General features: G+C 42.4%; 1 protein-coding gene across 3 annotated transcripts in view; it reads left to right on the top strand.

Annotated features, from left to right (window-relative positions):
* The window catches only part of LOC139583004 (rabankyrin-5-like), a 45,807-nt gene that overhangs the window by 7,022 nt on the left and 15,340 nt on the right, over positions 1–23,445 (top strand). For 2 of the 3 annotated variants that reach the window (XM_071413614.1, XM_071413621.1), the window contains exons 6-22: positions 1,877–2,026; positions 3,129–3,294; positions 3,588–3,792; positions 4,028–4,096; positions 4,282–4,487; positions 4,675–4,772; positions 4,990–5,197; positions 5,330–5,428; positions 6,810–6,963; positions 7,238–7,406; positions 7,682–7,800; positions 17,656–17,812; positions 18,124–18,324; positions 19,217–19,393; positions 21,378–21,525; positions 21,812–21,902; positions 22,089–22,213. In XM_071413614.1, coding sequence (XP_071269715.1) covers positions 1,877–2,026; positions 3,129–3,294; positions 3,588–3,792; positions 4,028–4,096; positions 4,282–4,487; positions 4,675–4,772; positions 4,990–5,197; positions 5,330–5,428; positions 6,810–6,963; positions 7,238–7,406; positions 7,682–7,800; positions 17,656–17,812; positions 18,124–18,324; positions 19,217–19,393; positions 21,378–21,525; positions 21,812–21,902; positions 22,089–22,213 — 2,542 coding nt within the window. The remainder of the gene's footprint in view (positions 1–1,876; positions 2,027–3,128; positions 3,295–3,587; positions 3,793–4,027; positions 4,097–4,281; positions 4,488–4,674; positions 4,773–4,989; positions 5,198–5,329; positions 5,429–6,809; positions 6,964–7,237; positions 7,407–7,681; positions 7,801–17,655; positions 17,813–18,123; positions 18,325–19,216; positions 19,394–21,377; positions 21,526–21,811; positions 21,903–22,088; positions 22,214–23,445) is intronic. The other variant, XM_071413631.1, reaches the window with a different exon arrangement.

The following is a 23,445-nucleotide window of genomic DNA, read 5'->3' as shown; positions in this document are numbered from 1 at the left end:
TTGGGGTAAAGTCATTTTCTCTGAATCCCCTTTCCGATTGTTTGGGGCATCCGGTTAAAAGCTTGTCCGGAGAAGACAAGTTGAGCGCTACCATCAGTGCTGTGTCATGCCAACAGTAAAGCATCCTGATACCATTCATGTGTGGGTTTGCTTCTCAGCCAAGGGAGTGGGCTCACTCACAATTTTGCCTAAGCCATGAATAAAGAATGGTACCAACACATCCTCCGAGAGCAACTTCTCCCAACCATCCAGGAACAGTTTGGTGACGAACAATGCTTTTTCCAGCATGATGGAGCACCTTGCCATAAGGCAAAAGTGATAACTAAGTGGCTCGGGGAACAAAACATCCATATTTTTGGTCCATGGCCAGGAAACTCCCCAGACCTTAATCCCATTGAGAACTAGTGGTCAATCCTCAAGAGGCGGGTGGACAAACACAAACCCACAAATTCTGAGAAACTCCAAGCATTGATTATGCAAGAATGGGCTGCCATCAGTCAGGATGTGGCCCAGAAGTTAATTAACAGCATGCCAGGGTGGATTGCAGAGGTCTTGATAAAGAAGGGTCACCACTGCAAATATTGACTCTTTGCATCAACTTCATGTAATTGCCAATAAAAGCCTTTGACACTTATGAAATGCTTGTAATTATACTTCAGTATTCCATAGTAACATCTGACAAAAATATCTAAAGACACTGAAGCAGCAAACTTTCTGGAAATGAATATTTGTGTCGTTCTCAACTTTTGGCCACGACTGTAAATAGAAGTGTGTAATATTTGTTGTTCATAAACTTTTGCATAAAGAGCGTTTAAATGGAATATATTCCATCTACGCTGTTAGATTTTTGGAAATATATCGTGCAACCTGTCCTTTTTTAAAATTAAAATCAATCCAATCAATAATCTAGTAGCCAAGTTGTACTCAACAGCTGAATCTCTATGGTATCACTACCTAGTTTCCCATAGCAAATGCAGTGATTACCCTATATTTATTAAGCAGCAGCAGACGGCCACTGCAAATGATACTGTATGATACACACTTTCTACTCTCATAAAATGTATATATATTATTTTTTTTTACAATTTTCGGCATGTTAAATTGCTGTCAGTGTAAACTTAAATGACTGAAACCAGGATAGGCAGTATGTAGAGAAGATAATGGATCAATATGTTTGTAAATAATATCATATTTGATCACCAAAATAAACTACAGTCAGGGAGAATCTAAAATTCCATGGGCCATGGATTTTGTTGTTGTGTTTTTAAGTCACTCCGATAGCATAAGAACACGGCATAAGCAATGGCAAAATGTCGCATTACAGGAAATTAGCTTTGAAACTGCAATTTCTTCTCTCAGCCCCATGACAAAATGTGTAGAATTGCAGGAAACCTGCTTTAAAACTGTACTTTTCTCCGCCCATGGCAAAATGTGTAGAACAGAACATTTGCTTTTAAACAGCAACATTTTGTCTAAAAGGACAGATTCAAAAAAAAATGTTTGACCACACCAGCTGCTGAATAAAATTGTAGGGGAAACACTGCAACTGGTCATCTGTACTGTCTCCTTGTGTCCAGTCTGTGGGGTGTATCCCATGTATTTTAAGTCCTGAGCCCATACCTGAGTTATATCTCTGCGTGTCAAGGAGCCCATCGTCTTATCACCTCATTAATCCCGTGCTCAGCGGCCAGATCCCTGTGATTCTCAAGTTTTTGTAAATGACTAGAACAGAGGAAATTACTTTTCATCTTTCTTCAGCTGACTGACTCCTGTAAGGAGTATGGGAATGTCTGTTCTAGTAAAGATATTTCTAGGACCCAGATGACAGAGCTTTTTTCATATATTTAAAAAAAAAAACTCCTATTTGTCTCAACAGGATGACCTGAGGAAAGAGGACTTCAGCACTATGAGTGCCCCGCTGCTCTTCAAGATGATCAAGTCTAAAACAAATTTCCCTCTTCACAAAGCCATCAAAGTTGAGAGGGAAGATGTGGTCTTCCTCTACCTCATTGAGATGGACTCGCAGGTGAGAGAGCTTCACAGGTCTTCCTCTGAGAAGTAATTTCACTGAAGACCAATAGGCTGTTATCTCAGCTGGAGCAGGGCCTGTATTAGGGCTGGGCGATATCGCCTAAAAATCATACCCTGCCCCACAATTTAAAGGTCAATACACTTTATTTCAAACAGTTAGGGATATTCTAATGAATTTAGGCCTTGTAAAAAATACATCTAGGCTAAATATAAGCCTTGCGCAACCATAAGACCCACTAATAATGACATTATTTTATCAAAATAGTTTAACAGTTTAATTTTTTTTTCCAATAGTCACTAATCTGGCTTTCAAGTCTGTCTCTGAAAATGCCCTTTTTGTTACAATTTTTACCAGAACCATGCATAATGCACATTCACTAATAATGACCATAAACAATCTCTCAAGCACAAGCCCACATGCTAGTCAGTAGCCAGCTAATCTTTATATTTAAAGTTTAGCCAACTTGGATCTATTTGCTTGCTAATAAGGTAGAATAGTTTAATCGTTATACACCCTCCTGTCTGTCTCCAACCTCCAACTGTTAGAACAACAGCCTGTTCACTTTGTTTAAAATGTTGAAATCAAGTGCCCTATCTGGATAAGAAGATAAGCATTTCTCTAGTTGCTATGTCAATTCCTTATATAAATGCATTTTATGCTGCTAGCAATGTGTGACAAACTGAGCGTCATTTTCCACAATCATCAATAGTCCCGTTTTAGTAGGGTCTGCTCTGTGCTAAATTTTGGAAGTTGAGACAAAAAATCAACCGATTTCTGTTGGACCAAAACTCAAATGCAAATAGCGAGTTGAAACTGCTTGTTGTCAGAGAGAAATAAGTAATATTTTGTCGTTGTCGAGTGGCAGGGGGAGGAGCTTAGTGTCTGTGCAAGTGGGAAGGAGCGAAGAAGAGACAAAAATATAAAAGCCTTGATTCTTGCGATACAGAAATTTGGAACATGGCGCTTAAAGATGAATTGGGTATATCAGGAGTCTGTTGGAGTGCTGATAAAGGATCAGTTTACAGACCAGTGTTGAGAAGCCAACTATACCTTTTTTTCCTTCTTTATATACATCTTGTATTCTCCACATCTGCAGTTGCCTGGGAAGCTGAATGAACTGGACAACAATGGCGACTTGGCCCTGGACCTGGCTCTGTCTCGTAAACTGGAGAGTATCGCCACCACGCTGGTCAACAACAAAGCAGACGTGGACATGGTGGACCAGAGTGGCTGGAGCCTCCTTCACAAAGCCATCCAAAGAGGTAGGGGGTGCTGCACATTCTCTCTACAGTACGTACTATATGGCTTCAGGCACATTGCATTATCCACAACAACACAGCCCTCCCTATGTAAGCTCAATGCTGGGCTAGAGATGAACCGTGTTGAATATTAAGGGTTAACACACACCCCATTGTGCGTCCTAATTCTCCACACGTCTCCTGATGTGCGCACTACTACAGCACCTGCACACAGCCAGTCATGGAATGGAAAAGTGTGGAGAATGGAGAGACAGATCATGATTCCCCTGGCCCCTTCTCTCCCTCCGCCCCCGCAGGTGATGAGTTTGCCTCCACCTTCCTGATCCGCCACTTGGCCCAGGTGAACGCGGCCACGGTCGGGGCGGTAGAGACCCCCCTGCACCTGGTGTGTTCCTTTAGCCCCAAGAAGCACTCTGGGGAGGTGATGAGTGGCATGGCCCGCATCGCAGAGGCCCTGCTCAAGACAGGGGCCAACCCCAACATGCAGAACAGCAAGGGAAGGTGGGTAATACTATATGGCAATCCCTCTGATCCATCGAGCCCATCTGGTGTGATATAGCAACGGTCTATTCAAATGAGAGTTGATGTTTCGACTGATTGTTCTGACTTCAAATCAGCATCTGAACTTTATAGAGAAAATCTGCACCTGCTTCCAATACTTTGATCTGTTTGTGTTACATGACGTTTTTTTGTCATGATCCCTATACTGTGACTTTATACGTTTTTTGTTTCCCAGAACTCCTCTACAAGAAGCGGTGGTGTCGGGGAATGAGCTTGTGTTCAACCAGCTCCTACAGTGTAAACAGTGAGTTAAAACAGAAAACCATTTACTAAACCAATGACCTGGGTCCTACTCCCCATTGACCTTATTGAAAACAGCCTGAGGAGTAGCCTCTATTTCCTGGTGTAATACTGTCATCTTTCCACTCGTCCCCCCCCTCTTTCCTCTGCTCTTTCCTCCTCACTTCCCTCCTGTGCCTCTCTCCCGAGGCTGGACCTGGAGCTGAAGGACCATGAGGGGAGCACAGCTCTGTGGCTGGCCCTGCAGTACATCACCGTGTCCTCTGACGCCAACGTTAACCCCTTTGAGGACGATGCTCCGGTGGTGGAGAATGGAACACTGTTTGATGAAAACAGCTTTGCTGCCCAGCTCATCCGGAGAGGCAGTAACCCAGATGCACCAGACACAGCCACAGGTAAAATGTCTGATTTGAAGGGAACATGCTAAAATGTATACATGTTTATGTATGATTTGTAACTTTGATGAATATGATGCAATAAAATTATTAAACAATACGGAAATCAGTGCACTATTATGTTTTTGAATCTTACTTTATTTTCCCCTTTCTTTCTCGCTTATTCCCTCCCTCCATTCCTCCTCAGAGAACTGTCTCATGCAGAGGGCAACGGGTGTAGGCAGTGAGGCTGCTGCCCTCTTCCTGGCCACACATGGGGCAAAGGTCAACCATGCCAACAAATGGGTATGTAATGATGTACTGCAGGATCACATGAAGCATCACACCTCTGCCAGTTCATCACACATTACTACTTCAGACACTACAGTGCAATAGTGAATCACAAGTTATACTGCACTGCATCACAAACTACTGCCTCATACAATCTAACCCCCCCCCCCCCCCCTTTCCATTCTGTCTGCTTGTATGTCTGACTCTGTGTGTCTCCTCTCCTCCCCCATAGGGTGAGACCCCTCTCCACACGGCGTGCCGCTGTGGTTTGGCTGGCCTGACGGCAGAGCTTCTCCATCAAGGGGCTAACCCTAACCTGCAGACGCAGAAGGCCCTCCCCGACGAGGCCCTGGCCCAGGGGGTGTCCCTGCAGAGCCCGCTCCACATGGCCATCATACACAACCACCCCGACGTGGTGTCAGTCATCCTGGAGCAGAAAGGTAGGTTAGTGGACAGTGGGCAGCATCTCCATGTCAAGCAGCCCAGGGAGATGAATGAACATGATTGACACCCAGAGGGAAAATTGGAATTGTTACCTGCATACCGACAATTTCATTTCCTGGTGTTTCCAGCCAATGCTCTTCACGCCACCAACAACCTGCAGATCATCCCAGACTTCAGCCTCAAAGACTCCATGGACCAGACGGTGTTGGGCCTAGCCCTTTGGACAGGTAGGCTTCACCAACAACAAAAACGCTACACATCAGATGGGTAGCTACTAGCTATGTCAGTGTGAAAGAGCCTGCCGACGCTCTATCAATTTCAAATGCTTTTAAAGGGATACTGTGAGATTATGGCCTTTGTCTACATAACCAGAGTCAGATTAATTTATGGACATGAATTTTATCTCTCTGCGTGCAGTATGAAAGAAATTAGAGGTCATTTTGTGAGCCAATGTTAACAAGCGTAAGCGCAATGACTCACACTCTACAGGTACGCTAGCATATGCTAATGTACCTGTGGACTTCTAGTCATTGGAAGACTACGGGTACTCCACCAGTTCATCTGACTGAGTAAGTAGAAAGATGACTTAATTGCCAGAATTGCGGCGTATCACTTTAAAAACGGAGTAGTTTCATGTCCTTGTAGGGCTCACACCTTCACACTTCCTCCTCCTTTTCCAGTCTCGCATGCCATGGATAGCGAGACAAACAGAGGAGGTATGTGCATCCAAACGTTTTTAGTCATGATAGTCCAACCTAAAACATAGTCCATAGACCAGTGGTTTTCAACCTGTGGGTCCGCACATTTTAAACGTAAATAAAATATATATTTGTTTTCTTCCTAATTACTATTAATACTTCCTATAGTATTTTAAGCAATTTTTACATTTACTTATCACAATGAAAATTGTTAATAATAGGCCTTTCACTGCTAAATTCGACCGCCAAGAGATTTTGTTAAAATTATTTTTGACTCTGCAAATGGTGGTCCTCAAGCTTTTGACTAATTTGGTGGTCCCCAGAAAGGAGAAGGTTGGGAACCGCTGCTATAGACGTAGTCCACGCTGGAGTCGAGCAGTAGTTCCCCTTACAGATTATCCCAGATTGAGTTCTGGATCCTGCCGTGTGCTCCACTGCTTTGCATGTGCTTTGCACCTGCTCCTTTTGGACTTTTCCCCCTCTTAGATCAAGATACAGAACAAATTAACAGTGGAGATGTGCAATTGACAAGATTTTAAAAGGGTAGTTTGGTCTTACGGAACTATTTTATTTTTATTTCACCTTTATTTAACCAGGTAGGCAAGTTGAGAACACGTTCTCATTTACAATTGCGACCTGGCCAAGATAAAGCAAAGCAGTTCGACATATACAACAACACGGAGTTACACATGGAGTAAAACAAACATACAGTCAATAATATAGTAGAAAAATAAGTCTATATACAATGTGAGGTGAGATAAGGGAGGTGAAGGCAAAAAAAGGCCATGGTGGCGAAGTAAATACAATATAGCAAGTATAGCAAGATCTGCATCAGATCATGTGTTCAACCTCACTGCCATTCGGGATCCACAGCTTTCAGTATGTCTGTGTCCTCTCGTCTGTCTCTCAGGTATGCACACCATAGCAGCCCAACTCCTGGGCTCTGGGGCGTCCATCAACGACACCATGTCCAACGGTCAGACCCTGCTGCACATGGCCATCCGCAGACAGGACAGCAAGAGTGCCCTGTTCCTCCTGGAGCACCAGGCTGACATCAATGTCAAGTAGGAGGACTCAGATCAAGAGCTTCATAAACCAGCAGATGCATTTCTCAGTTCTTTATTTCCCCTCGAGGGGAATTTTAAAAGTCAGATAACGTATCATAAAGAAACTGTGGAGCAGTCTCCCATTTTATACAACAATGCAAAGATGTATGGAAGCACAAGCCATAGGTGATATGATCTGTAGTGTTACACATTGGCTGAGTATCCCTGTGAGGTGTTTATGTAAGTAGGTGTAACAAAAAAAAGTTTTTAAACAACGTGTCTCTCCTTGCAGAACCCAGGAGGGTGAGACGGCGCTGCAGCTGGCCATCAGTAACCAACTCCCCCTGGTGGTGGACGCCATCTGCACACGGGGGGCCGACATGTCCGTGGTGGACGAGAGGGGACATCCCCCTCTGTGGCTGGCCCTGGAGAACGGTCTCGAGGACATCGCGTCCACACTGGTGAGATTGGAGGAGAGGGGAGGAAGAGGGGGGTAAAGGAGAAAGCGATGGGGGGAGGAAGAGGAAGGTTGTGGAAGTGGAAGCCCACAGATTAATGTAAATAAGTGACCATGTAATCCCATGATGGTTGTATGTGAGAGCCTCAAGTATTCTAGTCAATAACGTGCTTGTCATGAGTAGGGCCAGGAGTCATCCAGGTCAGGAGAGAACTTCTGGCTGGTCCTAGTTTTGAGTGGGATTGGTATGTGAATGTCTGCTTGTCTTTGCTACTGTAGGTCCGACACGGTTGTGATGCCACCAGTTGGAGCTCTGGTCCCTCAGGCTGTCAGCAGACCCTCCTCCATAGGGCTGTGGATGAGAACAACGAGGTCACCGCCTGCTTCCTCATCCGCAGGTCTGTCTGATCACACTCATCCCTCACAACGCACTCATTCCTCTTGATCAAATTAACCTATTTGTATAATGGAGCGAGTGTTGCCGACGCGTCTCACCTTCTAATGCACTCATCCCTCAACGGGTGGCTGCACTCAGCCCTTACTGTGGTCTCACAGCAAATTATACTCATCCCTCTTTATAGGAAATATATAAACTGCTTTTTTATATCTGAGAGAGTGGCACCTCACCTTTTAATGCCCTTTTAATATCCCTCAATGTGCCCATATTCCTTGCATTGCAAGTGCCGTGCTCTACCAACTGAGCTACACAGCAGTGGTTTCCAACATGACATTTTTTTGTGGCATCTTGATGGCATATAAAATTCTGCGGCACACCTAAAGTTTCCCTATTAATTAATTTAGTGGTAATGACCTTCTGATCGATACTGCAAATCATCTATTTTCTGAATGATGCTGCCACCCCCGTGCTTCACGGTTGGGATGGTGTTCTTCGGCTTGCAAGCCTCCCCCTTTTTCCTCAAAACATAGCAATGGTCATTATGGCCAAACAGTTCCATTTTTGTTTTATCAGACCAGAGGACATTTCTCCAAAAAGTACAGTCTTTGTCCCCATGTGCAGTTGCAAACCGTAGTCTGGATTTTTTATGGCGGTTTTGGAGCAGTGGCTTCTTCCTTGCTGAGCGGCCTTTCAGGTTATTTCGATATGGGACTCGTTTTACTGTGGATATAGGTACTTTTGTACCCGTTTCCTCCAGCATCTTCACAAGGTCCTTTGCTGTTGTTCTGGGATTGATTTGCACTTTTAGCACCAAAGTACGTTCATCTCTAGGAGAGAACGCTTCTCCTTCCTGAGCGGTGTGACGGCTGCGTGGTCCCATGGTGTTTATACTTGCGTACTATTGTTTGTACAGATGAATGTGATATCCTTCAGGCGTTTTGAAATTTCTCCCAAGGATGAACCAGACTTGTGGAGGTCTACAATTTGGTCTTGGCTGATTTCTTTTTATTTTCCAATGATGTCAAGCAAAGAGGCACTGAGTTTGAAGGTTGGCCTTGAAATACATCCACAGGTACACCTCCAATTGACTCAAATGATGTCAATTAACCTGTCTAGGACTGGGGTTCAGCGGAACCCCTCGCCAACAGCCAATGAAATTGCAGGGCGCCAAATTCAATCAACAGAAATCTCATAATTCAATTTTCTCAAACATACAAGTATTGGACACCATTTTAAAGATAAAATTCTCGTTAATCCAACCACAGTGTCCGATTTCAAAAAAGCTTTTCGGCGAAAGCAGAACATATCATTATGTTAGGTCAGCAACTAGTCACAGAAAGCATACAGTGATTTTCCAACCAAAGAGAGGAGTCACAAAAAGCAGAAATATTGATAAAATTAATCACTAACCTTTGATATGCTTCATCAGATGACACTCCCGGGACAACATGTTACACAATACGTGTATGTTTTGTTCGATCAAGTTCATATTTATATCCAAAAACCTCAGTTTACATTTGGCTTTGCCTCCAAAATATCCCGTGAATTTGCACAGAGCCACATCAAATCACAGAAATACTCATAATAAACATTGATTAAAGATTCAAGTGTTATTCACAGATTTAAAGATATACTTCTCCTTAATGCAACCGCTGTGTCAGATTTCAAAAAAACTTTACGGAAAAAGCAAACCATGCAATAATCTGATTACGGCGCTCAGAGACCAACACAACCCAAGAAGATATCCGCCATGTTGGAGTCAACATAAGAAATAGCATTATAAATATTCACTTACACTTGATGATCTTCGTCAGAATGCACTCCCAGGAATCCCAGTTCCACAATAAATGTTTGATTTGTTCCATGAAGTCCATCATTTATGTCCAAATTCCTCCTTTTTGTTTGCGCGTTCAGTACACAATCTAAACTCACGACGCGCGGGCAGGTCCAGGCAAAAGTTCAGACGAAAAGTCATATTACAGTCCGTAGAAACAAGTCAAACGAAGTATAGAATCAATCTTTAAACAATAATGTTCCAACCGGAGAATTCCTTTGTCTTCAGAAAAGCAATGGAACAGAGCTCGCTCTCACGTGAACGAGCGTCACGAGCTCAAGGCATTCTGGCAGACCTCTGACTCATTCCCCTCTCATTCGGCCCCACTTCACAGTAGAAGCATCAAACAAGGTTCTAAAGACTGTTGACATCTAGTGGAAGCTTTAGGAAGTGCAACATGACCCATATCCCACTGTATCTTCAATAGGGAATGAGTTGAAAAACGACCAACCTCAGATTTCCCACTTCCTGGTTGGATTTTTTAATCAAGTTTTTGCCTGCCATATGAGTTATGTTATACTCACAGACATCATTCAAACAGTTTTAGAAACTTCAGAGTGTTTTCTATCCAAATCTACTAATTATATGCATATATTAGCAACTGGGACTGAGTAGCAGGCAGTTTACTCTGGGCACGCTTTTCATCCAAACGTGAAAATGCTGCCCCTATCCATAACAAGTTAACCTATCAGAAGCTTCTAAAGCCATGACATCATTTTCTGGAATTTTCTAAGCTGTTTAAAGGCACAGTCAACTTAGTGTATGTAAAATGCTTACCCACTGGAATTGTCATACAGTGAAATAATCTGTCTGTAAACAATTGTTGGAAAAATTACTTGTGTCATGCGCAAAGTAGATGTCCTAACTGACTTGCCAAAAATCTAGTTTGTTAACAAGAAATTTGTGGAGTGGTTGAAAAATGAGTTTTAATGACTCCAACCTAGGTGTATGTAAACTTCCGACTTCAACTGTACATACAAATTATTAGACCAAAGGTGAATACACAACAGTTCACCTGACACAACACTGAATCCAAACATTACACTGTTGGTTTTATGTGCCTTTTACATTTACTGTACTTTTTGCGCCATTTGTTGACAACTAAATCTGAAAATACTCTGGATATGGCAGGGCAATAAGGCCCAAATATAGTATCACAATATTTTTCATATCTTTGACGCTATTTCATGTTTTTGAATAATATAAGTTATACATTTTGCTTTATTAGTTGTGCGTGACCCTAGGGGGGCAACACATACATTCTAAGTGATTTCAATGGGTCTTTCTTCATTCTGATTGTTTTATACTGTTCAACATCAACCAATTTCCCCCCCCCCTGTATTTTAATCAATTTCTTAATTTCCTGCACTGATTTGAGAGAATTTTCACACTAGCACATAAGGCTGCACGATATGGGCAAAAATCCGAGGCCTTATTTTTAACCTAATGTTGCAATTGCTATTTGACTTGCAATTTAGTTCAAAACACTTGGCTGAACTGTTGGAATCATGGAAATGCATTAGTTAGAATATAAGTAATTGAGGGCACTTTGAATAGAGTGTTTGCCATGACAACAAATGAAAATGCCAAGGAGGAGTTATTGTGACTGGGTAGCAACCAAAGTGTTGGTCAGTGGTTTTCTAGGGGACTCTATAATCTCTGGCTACATTAAATGTTTCTTCATGTAGCCAACATATTCATGCTTTGGCTATTCCTCTGTGATTTAGAAGAAACTGTTGCACAAAAAATATGCTGATTTAGGCCTACGCCATCACGAGTATCAGGCTGTATAGTTCTGATTCAGTAGATTTATTAGTGAGCTAGCTAACACAATTTAGATGAAACTTGCAAAGAAAATACCAACTAGCTGTTTGCAGAAGTAAGAAACACAAACTAATAGTGCAATTATATAACGCTTGTGGATTTATATTAATAAGCAAAGTGGAAACATCGTTGTCATCAACATTGTTGCATGTGCTGCATTGACCATGCAGACTGAACACAAGTCCCTCCCGGTCAAGCAACAACAAATGTGCTCCTTGAGTGACGGGGCAGGGCTAGGTCTGTGTGGAAAGTGGCATGGAGAGGGATGACTCAAGTACATTTACATTACATTTACATTACATTTAAGTCATTTAGCAGACGCTCTTATCCAGAGCGACTTACAAATTGGTGCATTCACCTTATGATATCCAGTGGAACAACCACTTTACAATAGTGCATCTAACTCTTTTAAGGGGGGGAGGGGGTTAGAAGGATTACTTTATCCTATCCTAGGTATTCCTTAAAGAGGTGGGGTTTCAGGTGTCTCCGGAAGGTGGTGATTGACTCCGCTGACCTGGCGTCGTGAGGGAGTTTGTTCCACCATTGGGGTGCCAGAGCAGCGAACAGTTTTGACTGGGCTGAGCGGGAACTGTACTTCCTCAGAGGTAGGGAGGCGAGCAGGCCAGAGGTGGATGAAGTAGTGGTGTAAACTATAAAGATGTACGTAAAACACGGCATATCACATTTTAACAAACCAAACATTCAAATTCCGTAATACAAGGTAAAGTAAAAACCCAAACTGGTCCTTGCATCAATACCGGTATATAGTAAAATATGGTACACCGCTCAGCCCTACCTCTGGATACATTCAGTAACAGGAGACTATTCCTGGAAAATGTGGGCTAGGTGCAACCATACTGTAAAACAAAACATTTACAAGGGTTTGAATGAGGACTAACTGGTGTCTCCAAGTGGCCACACACCTTTCCAAAGTGTGCACAGTTCCTAAGCCATTTCAGTGCACTTTTATGACTCAAAGAAGATTCTTCAACTATAAGGTACTTTTTGGAGCTCTCTTAGCTGTGCCGTTTAGGAACTAGAGCAAGCACACTTTAAGTTAATTTGGAACACATCCCTGCCATCACAGAATTACTCTTTAGGCAATCCAATAACGGTGTATTATAAATCGCAATCTGGGTAAGGTGGGCATGTTTTGAAAGCTTGTTCTATTGCCAACATGACTAGCTAAATGATAAAATACGGTCTTAGTGCTAAGCTTTCACAAGGCAATTCAGAGAAACCGATCGTAATTTTGGTGCGCATAGAAAGTCACGAGGGGGTCTGACAAAGTGCTCAGAAGCAGAGTGTATCTCCCATTGAGCTATAATAGAGGGCTGCGAATAGATCTGTTCCCTGTGTGATCACTACCTTCTCTCTCGATATTAATGACTGAGCACAGAATGCATCCCTGCCCTACAAAAGAATATCAGAGTTCAGAGCGGGATGTCAGATATGTTCTATCAGAATGGGTGCTTCATCCAATATCCTGTGTGACAGCTGTGAGCAGCCAGTCGCATCCCCCTAACCAGCCATTAGCCTACTCAGCTGCTTCTCATCGTCTGTTCTTTTTGCGCATCGCCATCAGTTTTGAAATGTTATTTAGACATGATGGCAAGCTGGGGTGTGCAGACAGTGATGTTATATTTGTTTAATTATTGGCGTGGCAAACCCTGTGGTGTCACTATTGTCATGACTGTCCTGTGAGGATCAGACTGGTGGGATTGTGACAGTAACCAGGCTTCTCTTTTTTCCCACAGAGGGGAGAGGGAGGTTGCTGGATGGTTGACCGTTTATACCCGGTCGTAAATTTAAGCAGGAGAGATCTCGTTCTCTCTCTCTTTCTCCGTTTTAGTATCAACCAAAGGAATGCCTTTGTCTAGATAGACTTTTGCCCACCCAAAACTCTAATGTCCAAAAAGTGAATATCGGAACAATATTTCTAACAGAAGAACGTGGGGAATGGTCAGTGGGTAGATGTAGAAAACTAACTTGTTTTTTTTTACATTTGCGATGTCAGTAAAAACTGTAATGACCAAATACTGTAACTTAGAAAGGATACCCCTTTATCTGTCAAGTGTTCATCCAATATGTGGTGCATACAATATGACAAATTATGAAAGTAATTTTGTTAAGATAGGAATGTGAATTTAGGAGTCATAAGAGAACTTGTAATCATATCCTTTGCACATTAAGTATCCACGCCCCGAGGTGAGGTCAGATAGCTTGTCACCATGACAGAACGCCCCTTTTGACCAAGAGTGCATAAAGGCTTGGAAAAGGTTTCAACCTTGAAATGTGAGGCGGGTAGCTTCATGTTGGAAATGGTTGACGCTTTGAACCTCAACACGAGGTGAAGAAATGAACTCACCTTCCTTTGGACCAGAGAGACGAAGAGATTTAGCTTATGCACATCGTTGTCTGAATCCTGAATACCAACACGAGGAGGAAGAGGCGAGAAGCTCACCTCAGACAATCACTGGTACAGCTGATTAGCTGTCTTAAGTCAGATATCGAGAAAAGCGAATAAAAGTGAGACTATCGTACTACGCTCATCACCAATGGGAACCGTCGACATGGCTGGTTATCTTCCAGAGTGAACAACAGTAGAAGACGGGAACGTGGAGACCCATTTTGGAAAATCAGAGCCATACAGTGGGAAGGCCAACAAATTTCAGAGAAGGCTTGGTTCTGACCGAGATAAACGACGAATGAAGGAATTTCACACGTAAATACATGAATGATTTCTTATTCCAAACGGGCTGCGGTTCGTGTGCAAGTTATATGATTAATATGAGGACAGTCCTAGAATGTATCCACGATAAGTGTCCTCTCTCTCGTTCTCTCTCTCGCTCTCGTTCTCTCTCTCGTTCTCTCTCTCTCTCTCGTTCTCTCTCTCTCTCGTTCTCTCTCTTGTTCTCTTTCTCTCATTCGCTATCTACAGTTGAAGTCGGAAGTTTACATACACTTAGGTTGGAGTTATTAGCTTGTTTTTCAACCACTCCACAAATTTCTTGTTAACAAACTATAGTTTTGGCAAGTTGGTTAGGACATCTACTTAGTGCATGACACAAGTAGTTTTTCCAACAATTGTTTACAGACAGATTATTTCACTTATAATTCACTGTATCACAATTCCACTGGGTCAGAAGTTTATATACACAAAGTTGACTGTGCCTTTAAACAGCTTGGAAAATTGCAGTTAATGATGCCATGCCTTTAGAAGCTTCTGGGAGGCTAATTGACATAATTTGAGTCAATTGGAGGTGTACCTGTGGATGTATTTCAAGGCCTTCTTTCAAACTCCGTGCCTCTTTGCTTGACATCATGGGAAAATCAAACAATAGTACGCAAGTATAAACACCGTGGGACCACGCAGCCGTCATACCCCTCAGGAAGGAGACGCGCTCTGTCTCCTAGAGATGAACGTACATTGGTGCGAAACGGGCTTATCAATCCCAGAACAACAGCAAAGGACCTTGTGAAGATGCTGGAGGAAACGGGTACAAAAATATCTATATCCACAGTAAAACGAGTCCTATATCTACATAACCTGAAAGACCGCTCAGCAAGGAAGAAACTACTGCTCCAAAACCGCTGTTAAAAAAGCCACACTACGGTTTGCAACTGCACATAGGGGAAAAGATCATACTTTTTGGAGAAATGTCCTCTGGTCTGATGAAACAAAAATAGAACTGTTTGGCCATAATGACCATCGTTATGTTTGGAGGAAAAAGAGGCAGGCTTGCAAGCTGAAGAACACCATCCCAACTGTGAGGCATGGGGGTGGCAGCATCATGTTGTGGGGGTGCTTTGATGCAGGAGGGACTGGTGCACTTCACAAAATAGATGGCATCATGAGGCAGGAAAATTGTGGCTATATTGAAGCAACATCTCAAGACATCAGTCAGGAAGTTAACGCATGGTCGCAAGTGGGTCTTCCAAATGGGCAATGACCCCAAGCATACTTCCAAAGTTGTGGCAAAATGGCTTAAGGACAACAAAGTCTAGGTATTGGAGTGGCCATCACAAAGCCCTGACCTCAATCCCATAGAAAATGTGTCGGCAGAACTGAAAAAGCGTGTGCGAGCAAGGAGGCCTACAAACCTGACTCAGTTACACCAGCTGTGTCAAGAGATATGGGCCAAAATTCACCCAACTTATTGTGGGAAGCTTGTGGAAGGCTACCCGGAACGTTTGACCCAAATTAAACAATTTAAAGGCAATGCTACCAAATACTAATTGAATGTATGTAAACTTCTGACCCACTGGGAATGTGCTGAAATAAATAATTCTCTCTACTATTATTCTGATGTTTCACATTCTCAAAATAAAGTGGTGATCCTAACTGACCTAAGACAGTGCATTTTTACAAGGATTAAATATCAGGAATCGTGAAACTGAGTTTAAATGTATTTGGCTAAGGTGTATGTAACTTCCGACTTTCAACTGTATCTGTTGTAACAAGCAGTCATATCTTGTCGGTCCGCTAAGGGCCTTTCTCATGTAAAGGGTGTATGTTTATTGTGTTATTATTTAGTAAGCGAGTAAATAAATAATTAAACCAGTATGTGTAGTACTGAATAATGAGGTAGGCTGGGGTTTTTGCAGATCCAGGAAGTTTACGAATGGTCAGAATGATGATAAGAGGTAATAATTATGAAGAGGACTGTTTATTGATGAAATGGGACCTTCAAGTTTAATTTGGGAGATGGTAACTCTCTAAACAACTTCTTCCATGGTGCCCCAAATCCTACTGAGTTAATTGTAACATAATTAATTTAATTGGGTAACAATTAAACATATTTCGTGGATTAAATAGGTAATTAGATTAATGAAAGTAAAGTCACGACACTATACTACTCGGTATCGTGATACTTAGCCTGGTATCACATTAGTAAAATGTTGGTATTGTGACAACCCCACTGTGAAAATAGGCAATTTTGTTTTGCGTGTTTCTGTGCTAAATGTATTTTTCGGCCCTCACCAGTTTGCATCCCTGATTTATAATCCTCAATGCCTCATCTTTCAAAATGCACCGAGTCATCTTAATTTACAGCATTAACCTCACTTGGACAACAAAACATTTGCAAATGTTGCCCAATTACCGTGAGGGATGGGGGCACGGTGCTCGTACAAACCCATATGGTGATGCGCAGAGCCAGAGCTCTGATGTCATGTATCGCACGTTAGTGTACAGCCACTATGTTCCAATTTGGGTGCTTATTAGTGTATTGTTGTTTGGCTGCTAATTCAAACAGTTTATTTACTTTTACACAGTCACCTATAGAGTTTGGCCAACTTTTACACTAGCTGCCATGTTTGCACCTTTGAGCATTCCCATTTATCCATTCTTTATTTGTGGAGTGATAATTCTCCAGATTCCAGTTGAGTTGAATCTACACTGAACAAAAACAGAAACGCAACAGGTAAAGTGTTGCTCCCGTGTTTCATGAGCTGAAATAAAAAATCCCAGAAATGTTCCTTATTTCTCTAAAAATGTTGTGAAGAAATTGATTTACATCCCTGTTAGTTAGCAATCCATCCACCTGACAGGTGTGGCATATCAAGAAGCTGATTAAACAATATGATCATTACACAGGTGCACCTTGTGCTGGGGGGACAATAAAAGGCCAGTCATATATGTGCAGTTTTGTCACACAATGCCATAGATGTCTCAAGTTTTGAGGGTGTGCGCAATTGGCATGCTGACTGCAGGAATATCCACCTGAGCTGTTGATAGATAATTTAATGTTCATTTCTCTACCATAAACTGCCTCTAACGTCGTTTTAGAGAACTTTGCAGTATGTCCAACTGGCCTCACAACTGCTTGGGGGGTAGTATTTCTGTCTGTAATAAAGCTCTTTTGTGGGAAAAACCTATTCTGTTTGGCTGGCCCTGGCTCCCCAGTGGCTGGGCCTATGCCCTCAAAGGCCCACCCATGGCTGCACCCCTGCCCAGTCATGTGAAGTCCATAGATTGGGGCCTAATGAATTTATTTAAATTGACTGATTTTCTTATATGAACTGTAACTCAGTAAAATATTTGAAATTGTTGCGTTTAAAAAAATATTTTTATTCAGCATAGTTGAGTAATCCATCTTGGTTCTGAATGAGTCAGCAAGAGGAAGTAGTTTCATGGTTAACCAGTGTGATCTGTGCCTAATGACTGTGTCTAATCTAACCCTGTCTCTCCTCTAGTGGTTGTGATGTAAACAGCCCACGGCGTCCAGGTCTTAACGGAGAGGGGGATGAGGAGGCCAGGGACGGACAGTCACCCCTCCATCTGGCAGGCAGATGGGGGCTGGAGGAGGTGGTGCAGTGCCTTCTGGAGTTTGGGGCCAATGTCAACACACAGGTATGTCTCACTTACTTACTTACTTACTTACTTACTTACTTACTTACTTAGGCGTTTTATTCCTCCTGGAGCCTAGAACATCTACTGCAGTTTTTCAGCATATGCAGTCTCCCTGACTGTCAATCCACAGGTCAGTTTCACCTGGCAGTCACTCCTCTAAGCACAGGCATCTCCCACTCCTCACTTTTAATAGATTCCTCCACTTTGAGAATCGTGGTCCAAAAGCATGCTTAATGAGTGAGTGAGGAGTGTCTCGTGTCTGTCCCATCAAACCCCGTTTATTGTGGCTAATATGAGCTGTGTCTACCCAGGACGCAGAGGGCCGAGCGCCTATCCACGTTGCCATTAGCAACCAACACAATGTCATCATCCAGCAGCTCATATCCCACCCAGACATACGTCTGAACGCGCGTGATCGCCTGGGCATGACCCCCTTTGCCTGCGCCATGACACACAAAAACAACAAGGCTGCAGAGGCCATCCTCAAGAGAGAGCCCGGGGCTGCCGAACAGGTGAGAGACATACACAGGGATGGGCATTTGAAATGATTTCACTATTCAAATTATATAATTGGGGGGGGTATATCCGGATAATATATATAAAATGTAACATTTATTTAGATTTTAAACTTAAATGGAGACTTTCTCGGGATAGAGCCATCATTTGAAAGCGTTTTCTATTGCCAACATGGTACAAAATACGATCGTTATTTTAGTGCGCTTAGAATAGTCCGGTGCATTCAAGTGCATGTTCCCTACCAAATGTCTTCACAATATGACAAACATAGGCTCATTCTGTTCAGAACAACCCAACGTATGATGCTATGTCATCTTGTAACTTTACATCAAGCATAGTGATCATAAACATTGACACTGTGTATGACATGAGTTTTATGATCTGGATATGTGAAGTGCACATTTGGACTAACGGGTGCTTGGATTGCTTGTTTGACATCAAAGCGGTAATTATTATAATCCTCAACGTCATCTCTTTCAAAATACATTGAGCCCTATTTAAAGCAGTTCCCTCAGTCCGACAACAAAACATTTGCAATGTCACCCAATTAGCGGGAGTGGTGGGAGCAACTTCTTTTCTCGTGGTGTTCAAGTTCAGAACCGCTGTCAGTCAAAACAATACTGCGCTGTGAAGTGGAGACCTTGAGCTCTGACATAATGTTTAAAGTGTTACTGTACAGCAACTGTGTTCCAATTTAGGTGCTTATCCGTTTTCAAATCTGCTATTGTGAGTCTGTATACAGGTACGAGTGTTAAGAGTTAAAATAGGTCGAATCCTAACGTCTGTTCGGATATTTAAATAACCGTGCCCATCCCTACTTTGTTACTAACGCCAAACACATTGTGTATGATGAAGTTTAACCCCCACCATCCTTCTCTTTCCTCTCAGGTGGACAACAAAGGGCGTAACTTCTTGCATGTGGCGGTGCAGAACTCTGACATCGAGAGTGTTCTGTTCCTGATCAGTGTCCAGGCCAACGTGAACTCCCGGGTGCAGGACGCTGCCAAGCAGACTCCTCTACACCTGGCTGTTCAGGCTGGCTCGGAGATCATCGTCCGCAACCTAGTAATGATGCCTACCCTACCTTCTCACCAGTAGCTAAGCGGCTTTTTCACCAGTGTGAGAAGCTGTTATTTTTGTGAATAGCTGTGTCTTTGGGCTCTATTTTAACAAAATTAAGTCGATCTTGGTGCTCTTGCGTGGCGCTGTAGCACAGTCGGAATCAATGGCGCAGTAGCTGGCTGTGGAAAGAAAGGGCTGGCTTTTGATGCATTAATAACTTACAGGTGTGACGTGGGCTTGACCACTCACTGGCCAATCAACATGCTCCATGGCTTAACTTTTCTAGGATAGGGGGCAGCATTGGGAATTTTGGATGAAAAGCGTGCCCAAATTAAACTGCCTGCTACTCAGCCATAAAAGCTAGAATATGCATATATTTAGATTTGGATAGAAAACACTCTGAAGTTTCTAAAACTGTTTGAATGATGTCTGTGAGTATACAGAACTCAAATGGCAGGCAAAAACCTGAGAAATAATCCAATCAGAAAGTGGGAAATCTGAGGTTTGTAGTTTTTCAACTCTTTGCCTATCGAATACACAGTGTCTATGGCGTCATATTGCACTTCCTAAGGCTTTCACTAGTTGTCAACAGTCTTTAGAACCTTGTTTGATGCTTCTACTGTGAAGTGCGGGCGAATGAGAGGGGAATGAGTCAGAGGTCTGCCAGAGAGCTACGAGCTGGCCACGCGCGTTCACGTGATAGTTAGCTTGCGTTCCATTGCATTTCTGAAGACAATGGAATTCTCCGGTTGGAACATTATTGAAGATTTATGTTAAAAACATCCTAAAGATTGATTCTATACATCGTTTGACATGTTTCTACGGACTAACGGAACTTTTTGACTTTTCGTCTGCACCTAGTGATCGCGCGTCATGAATTTTGATTACTGGGCTAAACGCGCAAACAAAAAGGAGGCATTTGGACATAAATGTTGGACATTATCGAACAAATCAAACATTTATTCTGGAACTGGGATTCCTGGGAGTGCATTCTGATGAAGATCATCAAAGGTAAGTGAATATTTATAATGCTATTTCTGACTTCTGTTGACTACACAACATGGCGGATATCTGTTTGGGTTGTGTTGGTCTCTGAGCGCTGTACTCAGATTATTGCATGGTGTGCTTTTTCCGTAAAGTTTTTTGGAAATCTGACACAGCGGTAGCATTAAGGAGAAGTGGATCTAAAATTCCATGCATTACAGTTGTATCTTTTAGCAATGTTTATTATGAGTATTTCTGTAAATTGATGTGGCTCTCTGCAAAATCACCGGATGTTTTGGAACTACTGAACATAACGCGCCAATGTAAACTGAGATTTTTGGATATAAATATGAACTTTACCGAACAAAACATGCATGTATTATGTAACATGAAGTCCTATGAGTGTCATCTGATGAAGATCATCAAAGGTTAGTGATTCATTTTATCTCTATTTCTGCTTTTTGTGACTCCTCTCTTTGGCTGGAAAAATGGCTGTGTTTTTCTGTGACTTGGCTCTGACCTAACAATTGTTTGGTGTGCTTTCGTCGTAAAGCCTTTTTGAAATCGGACACTGTGGCTGGTTTTACAACAAGTGTATCTTTAAAATGGTATAAAATACTTGTGTTTGAGGAATTTTAATTATGGATTTCTGTTTTGAATTTGGCGCCCTGCAGTTTCACTGGCTGTTGACGAGGTGGGACGCTACCGTCCCACATACCCTAGTGAGGTTAATACTGTAACTGTGTGGTGGTATTATCCAAACCCAGCAAAATAGAGCCCCAATTGTCTGTCTAGGGTGTTTCGTCATAATTGCGGTCATGGTGTGCAGATGATCAGATTGTGAAGTGTTTAATGTCAGGAAGCACATTTAATATGCTGTTCTGAGATATGCAACTAAAATGTAAAAGAGACAACCTGGAATGCAACCAATGTCTGTGTGCATGTCTGAGATGCTTGTGTGTCTGATTTCGACTCCTATCTGACTCTTGTATGTCCATTGCAGCTGCTGGCAGGGGCCAAAGTGAATGAGCTGACCAAACACAGACAGACAGCTCTACACCTGGCAGCCCAGCAGGACCTGGCTGCTATCTGCTCTGTGCTGCTGGAGAACGGAGTGGACTTCACCGCTGTGGATGAGAATGGCAACAACGGTACTGACTGACACGTAATGTAGGCTGTAACACAAATGGCTCCCTATTCCCTATATATAGTGCACTACTTTTGACCAGGGAAGTAGAGATGATGGTGCCATTTGGGACACAACCGTAGATGAGGCTGTTTCAGCTTAGATTCAATTTCCAACTCCTGAAATGTAATTAGTTTGAAATTCTGCTATGCAATATCATTACCCTGCAATCTCGTTTAACTGTTTCTTTGTCTCTCATCTCAGTTTAGCTCGTGCTAATACTCAGGTTTTCCTCTCTTTTCTCTCCTCAGCCCTGCACCTGGCCGTAATGCAGGGTCGCCTTAATAACGTGCGTGCCCTTCTCACGGAGTCCAACATTGATGCTGAGGCCTTCAATCTCAGGTACACTCCCTCAACAGTACTTCAGTTCCGTTTTACAGTTCAAATTGATTTACTTAATGTAAAAATACATTGGAAATCTTTCCCACCGAAGCTCTTACATTAAAAACAGCAAGTAAGATCAAGATGTTGAAGGACAAAGGGAAAGGTTTAATGTGTTTGTTCACTGAGCTATTTTTTGTTTTGTAGGGGCCAGTCACCGATGCACGTTCTGGGGCAATATGGGAAAGAGAATGCGGCGGCCATCTTTGAACTGTTCTTGGAATGTATGCCTGAGTACCCTCTGGACAAACCGGACAATGAAGGGAACACAGGTAGGATTGAGTAATATATCACATTTAATTCAAATTAAATGTTTTAGGGAGATATTTCAAATACCTGTATTGCAAAAATCAAGTTTTTTGTTTTTATGAGCATTTATGTCCACATGTTGTCTTTTTGGTCTCATCTCCTTCGCTCCTTCTGCTGTGACTGTACACCTTCCCATTTACACACATACACACCAAGCCCCTTCCCCTGCCACTCACAATAAAAAAGATTTGAGATCACTTCTTCCTCTCTGACAAGCGGTTTCAACTCACTATTTGAGTTTTGGTCCAACAGTATCAGTCATATGGACACCGAAAGACTTTGAGACATTATTTTACTGTAGTAGAGGAGTTAACCTTTCTAATGATACCTTTTTTATGTATCAACTACTCAAATTGCACGCAGAGCATAAACTACTAAAATAGGAGTATTAAGAACATTGATTCTAGAAAATTCATTCAGTTTGTCGCACGCGGCATTGCGGTACCACTGGCAGCATTTTAGCCAAGACTGTTATATTGGCTGTCTAGTCTGTTTTATAAATGTGGAATAAGCATAAAGCACAATTTATATTTGGAATTGTCAACTCGTTCTCATTCTGAGAAATAATGTAGATTTCAACATCTGAACAAAGTGCACACGGTAGCATGCTTTACATTTTTTTTTTCACCTTTATTTAACCAGGTAGGCTAGTTGAGAACAAGTTCTCAATTGCAACTGCGACCTGGCCAAGATAAAGCATAGCAATTCGACACATACAACAACACAGAGTTACACATGGAATAAACAAAACATACAGTAGAAAACAAAAAGTCTATATACAGTGAGTGCAAATGAGGTAAGATAAGGGAGTTAAGGCAATAAATAGGCCATGGTGGCGAAGTAATTACAACATAGCAATTAAACACTGGAGTGGTAGATGTGCAGAAGATGAATGTGCAAGTAGAGATACTGGGGTGCAAAGGAGCAAGATAAATAAATACAGTATGGGGATGAGGTAGGTAGATGGATGGGCTGTTTACAGATGGGCTATGTACAGGTGCAGTGATCTGTGAGCTGCTCTGACAGCTGGTGCTTAAAGCTAGTGAGGGAGATATGAGTCTCCAGCTTCAGAGATTTTTGCAGTTCGTTCCAGTCATTGGCAGCAGAGAACTGGAAGGAAAGACGACCAAAGGAGTAATTGGGTTTGGGGGTGACCAGTGAGATATACCTGCTGGAGTGCGTGCTACGAGTGGGT

Source organism: Salvelinus alpinus, chromosome 1, assembly GCF_045679555.1.
Source record: "Salvelinus alpinus chromosome 1, SLU_Salpinus.1, whole genome shotgun sequence".
Taxonomy (NCBI): domain Eukaryota; kingdom Metazoa; phylum Chordata; class Actinopteri; order Salmoniformes; family Salmonidae; genus Salvelinus; species Salvelinus alpinus.
This window is presented reverse-complemented; position numbering and strand designations above follow the sequence as displayed.